At 36.7% G+C, this 12,229-nt stretch overlaps 1 protein-coding gene across 4 annotated transcripts in view; it reads left to right on the top strand.

The window, feature by feature from the left end:
* The window catches only part of utrn (utrophin), a 217,543-nt gene that overhangs the window by 38,880 nt on the left and 166,434 nt on the right, over positions 1–12,229 (top strand). For all 4 annotated transcript variants that reach the window (XM_028439117.1, XM_028439116.1, XM_028439118.1 and 1 more), the window contains 12 exons: positions 3,671–3,892; positions 6,171–6,352; positions 7,284–7,434; positions 7,502–7,621; positions 8,397–8,498; positions 8,708–8,815; positions 8,904–9,083; positions 10,118–10,245; positions 10,328–10,451; positions 10,545–10,632; positions 11,660–11,904; positions 12,007–12,175. In XM_028439117.1, the coding sequence (XP_028294918.1) occupies positions 3,671–3,892; positions 6,171–6,352; positions 7,284–7,434; positions 7,502–7,621; positions 8,397–8,498; positions 8,708–8,815; positions 8,904–9,083; positions 10,118–10,245; positions 10,328–10,451; positions 10,545–10,632; positions 11,660–11,904; positions 12,007–12,175 (1,819 nt within the window). The remainder of the gene's footprint in view (positions 1–3,670; positions 3,893–6,170; positions 6,353–7,283; positions 7,435–7,501; positions 7,622–8,396; positions 8,499–8,707; positions 8,816–8,903; positions 9,084–10,117; positions 10,246–10,327; positions 10,452–10,544; positions 10,633–11,659; positions 11,905–12,006; positions 12,176–12,229) is intronic.

Raw genomic sequence — 12,229 nt, 5'->3', positions numbered from 1 at the left:
TGACAAATTTAAATAGTTTGACAAAAATGTTGAGAGTGGGACCAGGATCAACACAGCAGCAGCCCCTCCCTCCTCCCTCCCTCCTGCTACAGTGAGACGGCTGCAGCAGAGGGCTGTACTACACTTCCTCAATTTATTGGGGCAAAATTAAAGCGGTTAACTTCTTTAATAATCCTACATTCTTTGTGAACTCATCCTTCAGTAACTCTGTAAGTTGATCATTTAAACGGTAAAACTGTAAACATACGGCCGGAGAAGAAGGAAAAGAAGGGATCAGACCTCTGTTTTTCTTCTCTGTCACCACTTCTACACACACACACACTTATTTTGAGTGATGTTTTTAACAAATCCTTTGCTGCACGAGCTAAATAAACATGACTTGAGTGGTTTTCGTATAAAACAAAGCGTAGCTTGTTTTCAGTGAAGAAAACACTAGAGTAATGTAATGTAATCACTCTAATTCCCCCCAACCCCCCCCCCCATGATGAGGTGGATTTTTCCCTGAAGCACTCAGTGTTTTTAATTTAAATACTGGTGTAGTCAATTCACAAACAGTTAAAAAGCTGAAAGCAGAAAGCAGAAAACAGTGCAACTTGTCCCGCCTCTGATTAGATGTAGTGTGAAGGTCATAGAGAACACTGGGAATGGAGTTCCTTATTGCGTGTTGCCAGGTTGGATGAGTCAGACCCACTGTGAGAAAAAAAAGAGGCATTCCTGTCGTTTTTTTCCAGTCCTGGTGGTGAATAGCTCAGCGCAGCAGGCTGAGGCACAGAGAGAGAGCCAGGCTATGACTCAACACTCAGACATGGTCCCACTATTAAAAAAATTAAAAAAACTCACTGGAAACACAGAGCTGTGAAGGAATGGCAGGAAACGTGGAAATAAATGGCTGGATTTACCCACTCTATGTCTTCATTTACTGTGAAACAGCTGTCACGGATTTAATCCTCTGGTGATTGATTTTGGGCACATTTTATCAGAGTGGGGGCCACAAAAATGTGTTTGTTTGATTCAAGGGCCACATTATGTATATTCATGTCAGCATTCAGAATAATGACCAATCTGAGCATCAATACAGGAAAGAACACATTTATTTTGTGTGTTTTTTTTCATTCTGTGTGTGTTTGTTTATTATGTGCTTTTTTGTTATCCTGTTGTGTATTTTCCCTCTCTTTTGGAGTCATATTGTGTATTTGTGATGTCATTTTGTGTTTTTCGGAAGTTTTTGTTTGTGTATTTTGTTGTCATTTTCTGTACTTTTGTTGTCATTTTGTACATTTTTGTGGTAGTTATGTTTGTTTATGTGCTTTTTTGTTATCCAGAGATGTATTCCATAAAGGAGGGTTAACAAACTCTGAGTCTATCCATAAACTCTGGGTCAACATACCCAGCGATGGGAAACTGAGTATCTGATTCCATTACAGCTGGTATGAAGTGGGTTAATCACCCCTGAGTATGCATATCTTGGGTTACTTAATTGCACGCGCGCGATAAAAAGCCATCATCAATGGATGAGAGATTACACAAACTACCATGGTAACCACCCGGAAGAGAGTGATTTATTCACCCTGATGGGTGAAATAAGCCGATGTTTGAGGAATACAAGCCTGTTCTAAAGGTGCGTTCACACTGAACGCACCTTTAGTGACTATAGTGGCTTAAATCACTCGTAATTTGTCACACTTTTTGGTCACTTTATCGCTTCAGTGACGTGACGAGCGGTGAATAATATGAATAAAATGTGTCCGAGGAGATGTGGCAGCAGCATAGGATAGCTGCATAGAGAGTCCTCCTGTTACACTGACTATAATATATGATATCGAATAATTTATATTGATGTTGATGACCGTCTTTTTGTTACGATTATATCTGTGGAAAGTGTTATAAATGCGCTTTTTGTAGTCCATTTTTGGAAATTTGTAGTTTTTTCACCACTTTATTATTATTATTATTATTATTATTATTATTATTATTATTACGTCACGTAGTGGAAGTGCGTCTGATTGTGAAAACAATGTGATGGCCTTTCCCCTAACTCCTTTAGGAAGTGTCCTAACACCTTTCCTTAACCCTGTGACCTCATCAACGGGGTTTAGGAAAAGTGGATAGGAAAGGAGATAGGAGGGACTATTCGAACGCAGCCGCGGTGATTGTTAGCGCATTAGAAGTAGGATTTCTTTAGAAGAAATAAGAAGATGCAGAATAAATACTGACTTTAGAGGTGGTGTCTCTAATTATTTGGTGAGAATAAAGTTGTTCCACTGGTGCAGATCACAAGACCACAGCTTTTTAATTATTTTTTTCTAACAGCCAAGTCAATAAATAGACTGAGCTGTAATTTCCTCTGCTATTATTTCATCCTGGTGTTAACTAGAGACGCACAGGCTGTTCTAACTCTTTCCAAAATATCTTTTTTTTTCACTAAATGACCTTTACCAGAGTTTCATGCTCAGCTTTGGAAACAAAAGCCTGTTTGAGTTGTTGCTGCTGTGGCCGTTCTCACACACACACGCACACACACACACACACACACACACACACACACACACACACACACACACACCTGTTAGCATCTTTCACTCAGAACTTCTCGCTCTCTAATTTGGACTGGTTTTTTTCTCTCTCCCAAAATTCCTAACGTGCTATTCCTAAACTTAGGATTGGTGTGATGGCGCCACACCCAACATCCCATAATATGCCTGCAATTTATTTTTGTCTGAAAAGAGCAGGAAAATCTGTGCTCAGTGCATTCTAGTAGTGCAGCATTTATAGGATGTATTTTATTAAGTGAAGAAACTGCATTTTTGTGTATTCATATTGTGGTTTTATTTATTTATCTGTTATTTTTCTAGTCATTTTGTGGGTTTTTGGAGTAATTTTGTGTTTATTTATTTTGTTATTTTAGTCATTTAGTAAAACTTTTGGTTAATGTTGTTTATTGCTGTTGTCATTTAATATATGTTGTGTTTTTTTGTAATTTTATGTGTTTTTGAGTCATTTTGTAAATGTCACTGTTATTTTTGTTTATTTTTAGTCTTTTCTGTTTCTTTGTTGATTTTGTGTGTTTTTGGTGTCCTTTTGTATAATTTCTACAATTATGTATGTTTTTTGAGACATTTTGTTGTCATTTTGTAAATGTACCTTTCATTATTGTTTATTTTCAGCCCTTTTTTTATTTCTTTTGTTATTTTTGTGTATTTCTGTTGTCATTTTGTCTATTTTTGTTTTTTTGTCATCTTTTCTGTTTTTTGTTAATTTTTGTGTATTTTTTTTGTCCTATTCCTCTGTAACTTTGTATGTTTTTTTGGGGTTATTTTGTGTATTTTTGTTGTCGTTATGTAAAAACCTTTTGTTAGTTATGTGTATTTCGGTCATCTTTCTGGTTAATTTTGTGTATTTCTGTTGTCATTTTATATATTTATGTTATCTTGCTGTATTTTTTTCTTGTCATTTTTTGTCGTCTTGTCTGTTTTCTGGTTGATTTTGTGTGTTTTTCTGTAATTGTATGTGTTTTTGTTGTGGTATTATACATGTTTCTGTTATTTTGTTGTCCTTTTTTTCTTTTTTTTGTAATTTTATGTACATTTTTTCAGTCAATTTGTTCGTTTACTTTTGGGGGTCGCCACCTATTGCCCATGCCTGTTGTAATCATTGTTTTACCTTAATGCAGATGGAGAAAGCAGGCAGCAGCCCCCGTCCGGAGACCCCCAGCACGCTGACGGAGACAGAAGAGGAGCTGGACAGCAGCCTGATGGAGGTGGACCTGGACACCTACCAGATCACCCTGGAGGAGGTCCTGACCTGGCTGCTGTCAGCTGAGGACACCCTCCACGTCCAGGACGAGGTGTCGGACGATGTGGAAGAAGTTAAAGATCAGTTCCACACGCACGAGGTACAAATGACCACTATCACACTTTCAAAACTTCAAAAAGTCAATCTTCTAAACGTAAAAATGACATTTATTGGAGACGGATTTTGGGAAGTTTGTGAGTTTCTTGTCCCTCTAAACCACATAGGTACCTGGCACATGCAGCACTTGGTCTAATTTTATGCGGCCCCCAAAGTAAGCTTACAAAATGACAGAAAAATACACAAAACAAGAATATATTAAAAAATACAAAAAATTACAACATTGCAGGAAAATACAGTAAAAGACAACAAAAACACAGAAAATACTCCAAAAACACACAAAACTACTAAAAAATTAACAAAACAACAAACTGTGATACACAAAATTACTTCAATTAACACAAAACAACAGCAAAAATACACAAAATGATTCAAAGAACTTTAAAAGATTGCAGAAAATGACAACATAAGTGCACAAAACAACAACAAAGAAAAACATGAAAAATGACTCTGCAAACCCACAGTACTAACAAACAAAACAACAACAGAAATACACAAAAGTGTCAGGAAACGCACAAAATGCCTAATAACGAGCAAGACAATTTTTTAATGTTAAAAAGTCAAAATTCTTTAATTTTCATCAAATTACGACATTATATTTCCCTTAATAAAATATAAATTGGTCACAAAACCGAGGAAATTTAAAGTGTAGACCCTGTCGGGACTGATGTCTGTCACTTATTGCTTAGATATTGTCAGTTTCTTACATATTTAGTATTTTATGTACACATAAAAGTGAAAACTACAACACAATAAATTTGTTTTCCAGCTTAAAAACGGTGGTCCACTTGAGATCAAGCTGTTCCGTATTTGGCCCCTGAACTAAAACTTGTTTTCCAGTCCCTGTGAAGTGTAAAGACACACATCAGTCTCACACAGCCAGGCAGGACCGACTCTGTACATGTTGGGAATGCCAGGAATTCCTCTGGGAACGCTTGTGCACCACAGTGCCTGGTGCACTGGCCTAGATCGCTGTGTTTCTGGCACACTTCCTACAGTTTGCTGATTCTGGGACTATTTGGGAAGATGAATGTGTGGAATCCATGTCCAACGCACAAAGCTGGCAGATCAACAACAATAAGACCCAAATCCTGTTTTACAGACGGTCTTAAACAAGAGGTTTCACTTTGTCACCGTCCTCGTTGTTCCCTCACGTTCTCACGTTTCAAGAGTGAGCCTGACAACGATGACAAAGAGAATAATGACGCCGTTTGTTTGTGCAAATGTGGCAACAGCAACGTTCTTAGTAGCTCTGAAGGCCTTTAAATCCTCCTTTACTCTTTATCTGCTTCTTTTTGTTGTTGTTGTTTACTGAATGAAGTCATTCATCATGAGGAGGAAATGTGAATTAATATATTCTCGATTTCTGCCGCTGACACATTAGCTTAAGCTAAGCTAATGTTTTTTATTTGTCACACACTTTTTCCTTGTGTGGTTTTTCTTCTGCTGCTTATACAAAAATACATGGAATTATTTATTTCATTAATTTTATTTGTTTTATTTGTATTCATTTATTTTATTTTATATTCTTTCTAACTATAATAATCCGGCTTTATCACAAATCTTATTTAACTTTCAAGATGAACACGGCTGTATCACAGGGTTTAACAAAAACGACAAATAACAAAATCACAATTGAATAAAATAAAATAAAAATAATATCTAAAAATGGATGGATGGATAATAATAGACACAACAAACAAAGCAGACAATTCAATTTATTTCAATTTATTTCAATTTATTTAACGTTATTTCATGACGTTAAATAAAATAGGAAAAGTCTGTATTTCTACAGGGATTTAATGGAAATAATTTGGATTTCATTGTAATTTGTTTGGAATATTTAACCTCTTCCCAAAATATTTTTATATTTCTATATGCAGTGAATTTATGTTCCTTTGGATTTAGTACATTTTACATAATAATAATAATAATTATTATTATTATTAATATTATTTGTTTATTAGCAATTTCTTATATATTTATATATTTATATATATATATATATTTTATTTATACAGTATATATAAATAATTTAACAATGGTTTCATGTGTGTGCTTGAGAAAACAAAAACAGACAAAAGTTTATTTACTTTGTGTAATTTATGATAATGTTTCAGTTTCTCCATCAAAAAGATTTATTCTGTCACTTATTCTTGTTGTTCTTTTTCTTCTTCTTCTGGGCTTTTAAATGGTTTACAACTCAGTCCAATGCAAAGACGGTTTCATTGCTAACATTGTCATTTTTTGCCGTTTTGAAGGCGTTCATGATGGAGCTGACGGCTCATCAGAGCAGCGTGGGAAACGTGCTGCAGGCGGGAAACCAGCTGATCGCTCACGGTCACCTGACGGAGGAGGAAGAAGACGAGATCCGTGAGCAGATGAGCCTCCTCAACTCCCGCTGGGAGAGCCTTCGTGTGGCCAGCATGGACAGACAGGCCAGGTACGCAGAGGAGCTCAAAATCACACAAAAACACAGGAAAAGACAGAAAATCAAACCAAAAACACAACAAAATCAGTCCAAAAACAGAGAAAAAGATAAAAAATTAAACCAAAAACACAGAAAATGACAACAAAATCACAAGAAAAAGAGACAAAATGATTCCAGACACACAAAATGACAGAAAAATACACAATATGACTCAAAATGTACCACAAATATGTAAGCCAGACATGGACAACATGTGGCCCCAGTCTGATTTTTGCTACCTCAAAAGTAAACACACAAAATAACTCAAAAAACATACAAAATACAGAAGATGGCTGCAAAAATAACAGCAAAATATACAAAATGAGAACAAATAATGCAAAATTAGTCTAAAAAAACAACAAAAATGCACAAATTGGGGGAAAGCTATGCACAAAAACACACAAAATACAGAAGATGACTGCAACAATAACAGAGAAATATAGAAAATGACAAGAAAAACGTACACAAATACTGCAAAAAACCACAACTAAAATGCACAAATTGGAGGAAAATCACACACCAAAAATACACAAAATGTACCATAAATGTTCACCCCAGACATAGACAACATGCAGCCCTAATTTTGTGCGAGCGCAAAACTAAACACACAAAATGACTCCAAAAACACACAAATTACAAAGGATTACTACAAAATGAGTAGAGAAATACACAAAAATGACATAAAAAACACACAAAATCACAACAAATAAAAACAAAACAACACAATTGCACAAATTGGAGAAAAACTACACACAAAAAAATACACAAAATGACAGTTAAAAACCCCAAAAAGGACACAACACACAAAAAAATGTATTCGAAAACAACATCACATTTTTGCGGCTCCCGCTGTGATGATAGACGCCCGTCTCTGTCATTCGTGATGTTAATTGTGTCGCACTAGGCTCCATGAAGTCCTGATGAACCTGCAACAGCAGCAGTTAGAGCAGCTTTCTGATTGGCTGACACTGACTGAGGAGCGAATCAGAAGAATGGAGATGGAAGCAGCAGCTAAAGACCTGGAGGACCACAAACACCGGATAGAGCAACACAAAGTCAGTTAATAGATTACTGATTATATTTAATGTCTGCAGTTACAATAATATCATCTCTCATTCACAGGAACTTCAAAGTGACCTGGAGGCGGAGCAAGTAAAGGTCAACTCGCTCACACATATGGTGGTGGTCGTAGATGAGAACAGTGGTGAGAGCGCCACCGCAGCACTGGAGGAGCAACTACAAGTAAGCTGTTAGACTAGCTAGCACTCGTTTAGCGTCTAGTGTTTAGACTCTGAGGGCCTGTACTACAAAGCTGGATAACTTTATCCTGATATCTCTCCATTAGCTTCACCTAGCCAAACATTCTCTGTCAGACAGAAGCTGTACTATGAAGCAGGATATAAACATAGTGATTTCAGCCTGGCTACGTGTGTGCTCCTGACCAATCACAATAAGAGAAACTGTGTAGAGCAACTTACTGTACGTCACAATTGAATTAAAACCAGTAATTCAGACTAAAAACAACTGTCCGCGACCCACCGAGTACAGGTCCGCGACCCACTTTTGGGTCCCGACCCACCTGTTGATAAACACTGTCCTAAGGGATGTCATCAGTAAATGAAATGATTAATTTAACATTTAACCAATAATAATAGTCTTTCTTATTGCTGTCAGATCTGCACCAACCAGAGAAAAAAAGGAAAAGAACGAGAGAAAAAGGGAAAAAAAGGGAAAAAAAAAATAGATCTGCACCAACCAGGATCTTCTAACATTGGGCACAAGAGATCTGATTGGTCAGGAGGCGGGACTTTAGCACTCACTCAGATCTGATCCACTTCATAACCTGGTGCAGACCAGGGTAGGTGTTCAGCCTAAGTTACCATGGTGATTTAATCCTAGAAGTTAAATCCAGCTTTGTCGTACAGGCTGAAAAATGATATAAAACATTGTATCTGCGTATATATGTTTAGTGGTAAGTTCCCACTGTTTCTAAAGTGTGACCATGTGTTGTTGTCAGTCTTTGGGGGAACGCTGGGCCGCTGTGTGTCGCTGGACAGAGGAGAGGTGGCACAAGCTACAGGACGTCCACATGGTTTGGCAACAGCTGCTTTCTGACCAGGTACCACATCATTGATTATTGATTAGGGACTCACGTTTTCCCATTAACAACAGTAGCTTGTAAAATGACATGGAAATGGGTGTACCTTAAACGGAATTTGGGAAATTTCAGAAAATCTGAGCCACAAGTTGTTTCTATTTTTTTTTAAATGTAACTTAATGTTTCAGAACGTAAAATCTAACCAAAGACAAATGTTCATTCTTTCACAGACTTTGTTCAGATTGTGGTTGAGTGAAAAAGAGGAAGCTCTCAACGAAGTACAGACCAGTAACTTCAAAGACCCCAGTGAATTGAACGCTAACGTGCGCCGCCTAGCAGTGAGTACCGAATCCATGGCAACGGGAAGGCCGCTACCAGGTACGTTTTGAAGCGTGTTTCTAACCTGGCACGTTGACTCTCGCTCAGGTTTTAAAGGAGGAGCTGGAGAAGAAGAAAAGGACTCTGGACAAAGTGACGGATGAAGGACAGGATGTGATGTCACTGCTACAAAGCGCTGAGGCTGCAGTTAAAATAGAAGCAGACACAGAAGATCTGGCCCACCGATGGGACGGACTCGTCCAGAAGCTCGAGGATTGTTCTTTCCAGGTGCGTTCCTGGTATTTATGTTGGAAATAAAAACACATTTCATACACATATTGCCTTAAAGGTTTTTAAGTAGGACTTTATTGTGGTGTTCTTCATTTTATTTAATTTTCAAGCATTTATTTTTGTGTATTTTATTTATTGTTATCGTTTTGTATGTTGTTTTTTTTAGGATTTTTGTTAATGTTTCTATATTTCTTTTTGTTTCTTTTTGTCTATTATGATGGTCGTTTTTCTGTATTTTTCTCTAGTTTTGTGTGGTTTTTGGAGGCATTTTGTGTATTTTTCTGTGTTTTGAGAGTAATTTGTGTATTTGTCATACGCATATACGTCCATAACTGAACATGAATTTGATTCATTTTGTTTTTACGTAATTTTGTATTTTTCTTTCCTGATATTTTTGTTGTAATTGCTGTGTAGTTTTGTTATTTTTTTGTGTCTTTTTTTAGAGTTGTTTTGTATATTTTTCTGTTTGTTTATTATGGTGGTCGTTTTTTGTAATTTTTTATTTGTTTTTGGAGGAATTTTGTGTGTTTGGGGAGTAATTTTTGTGTATTTTGGTATTTGTTTTATATGTTCTTCTATTTTTGTGTATTTTGAGAGTCTATGTTGTGTTTATCTGCTGTTGTTTTTGTGTATTTATCTGTTATTTTTGTCTATTATGGTGGTTGTTTTTTGTAATTTTCTGTAACTCTTGTGTGTTTTGGGAGTAAATTGGTTCTGATGTATTTTTCGTTAGAGTATAAAATCCATAAACTGCCCCATTTTTCTCTTAATAAGAGACAATGGCGTTTGTATAAATAAATATATACCGGTAAATAAATTATATTCATTTAAATGGATACTAATAATGATGTTTGTACATGATACAATTATTTGAAATTACTCCAAATTCTTCAGCTGAAGAGTACATTTACCAGTTTTCCACGCCTTTTGTCCTGAATATTGCCTTTGTATTATCAATTGTTTTTACGGAAAGCGTTGTGTTTCTATGCAACATTTATTATGAGTTCTTTGTGTGTCCTTCTCATGCTCAGGTGATGGAAGCAGTGACAGACGCTGGGCTGACTCAGGTGGAAGAGCGGATCGTTGTGGATGCGGAGCTGGCTCCGCCTGGTCCTCCTAAAAAAAGACTCGTGGAGACGGACTCAGAAGTCATAAAAAAGTAGGAACGGAGACTTTTGATTTAACTCGGATAAAAAACAACACGCGATGGAGACAATTCCTGTTGTTTTGCTGTGTTTTAGGTATGAAAATAAGCTGTGTGATTTAATGTATTGGATTAAAACATGGAGGACGTCCGTCCAGCCTCTGACGTCAACGTTTCCAGACACGACGCTGAACGTTGTAGAGCTGCAGGAGAATCTGAAGGTCTTCATAACGAACACGTGTCTTTACGTTTTAATTGGTTTAAAGCATGTTTTTCAAAAGGAAATATTAAATGTGTGATAAATGTCACTTTAGGGGTTGGAGTTGGAACTCAATGCTAAAGAACCAGCAGTTGGTCAGGTGATCCAGGAGGGGCGGGGCTTGATGGAGCAGCTGGAGAGAGGTATGAAAGGAATGGAAAGTTTCTATATTATGTCATGATTGATAAGATATGGAAATAAACTGTTATTTTTCTAGTTTTTAATAAGGTTTAATAAGGGAGACATAGTGGTAAAGGTGTTTCTGGCGTTGTCTTCATCTCTAATATAATATACTTATAGATCATAGACGAGCGACCTTTATCACAGAACACCTTGGTCTGATTTGAGGGCCACATTTCTCTCATCTATTTTTGAATATTTTTCTGTTCTTTTTGTTTATATTTTAAGTCGTTTTGTGTATGTTTTTTGGAGGCATTTTGTGTATTTTTGATCTAGTTTTTTTCCCCTGATATGTTTGTTGTAATTCCTGTGTATTTTGGTTATTGTTTTGTATATTTTTCTGTTATTTTTGTTTATGATGGTAATAGTTTTTTGTGTTTTTGTGTTTTTTTCTGTGTATCCTTGTTTTGTTTTTTCTTATTTTTGACATTTTGTGTATTTGTGTTATCTTTTGTGTGTTTTTCTATTTTGTGCATTTTCTTGTTTTTGGAACATTTTTTATTTTTTATGTTATGGTGGTCGTTTTTGTGTTTTTCTGTAATTTTGTATGTTTTGGGAGGCATTTAGTGCATGTTTTTTGGTTATACATTTTTGTTGCTGTTTTTTTACAATTTCCTATCATTTTGTATGTTTTTTGGAGGCACTTTGTGTATTTTTAGTGTTGTTTTGTATTTTTATTTTCTAGTATTTCTGTGTTTTTTTGTATTTCTGTTATTTTTGTGTGTTTTGGGAGTAATTGTGTATTTTTCTCCTGTTTTTTTGCGTGTATTTTTGTAATATTCCATGCATCTTTGTGTTTTTTGACTAATTTTGTTCATTCAGTTTTGGGGCCTCCAGTTGCCCACATCTGTTATGGATATTTCTGATTTCAAAGGTATTTTTTTTTAAATTATTGCTAACTTGAGGTAGATTTTCTATTTAAACAGTTATTTTTAAAGCAGACAATAGTAAATACAGATGGCTAACACGTGCGTTCTTGTCTTTCTGTAGAAGCCGTAGACGTAGACTCCATCAGAGCGAACATGGACGTGATCCAGACCGAGTGGGACACATGTTCTAGAGAACTCCAGGCAGCGCAGAACCACGTCCACATGCAGTGTCGATCCCTAGCCGTGTCTGCAGAACTTCAGGAGCTGGACCGTGTTCTGGAGGACCAGGACCGGTGGTTGGACTCCACCTCTACTGTAGATAAATGTAACCAAGCTCAGCTCAGGAACCAAAGGGGGGAATGTCAAGTAAGTCTGAGCCCTGATATCATCCCCTTTGTGTGATTTCAATTCCAATTACATTTTCACTTGTCTTTGCATTAATTACAATTTTCCTCTTGAATCCTTCAGTCGCGACTCGTCCAAGTTGCTGCTGTGGGTGTGAGGCTGGAGGAGCTGTCTACGGAGGTCAGGTCCCTGGAAGCTGGGCCTTCGCTCAGGGACTCTGCAGTGGTGGTGTGTGCACACCAGGCCTCCACGATGCAACAGCTGCAGAGCAGAGAGCAACACATCAGCCAAGGTACAAAAAAATCAAGTTCAAACCTCCCCTTAAACAGCAAAGTGTAACCACTAG

Source organism: Gouania willdenowi, chromosome 24 (assembly GCF_900634775.1).
Source record: "Gouania willdenowi chromosome 24, fGouWil2.1, whole genome shotgun sequence".
Lineage (NCBI taxonomy): Eukaryota > Metazoa > Chordata > Actinopteri > Blenniiformes > Gobiesocidae > Gouania > Gouania willdenowi.
Note: the sequence above shows the minus strand (reverse complement) of the source record. Positions and strands in the feature narration are given on the sequence as shown.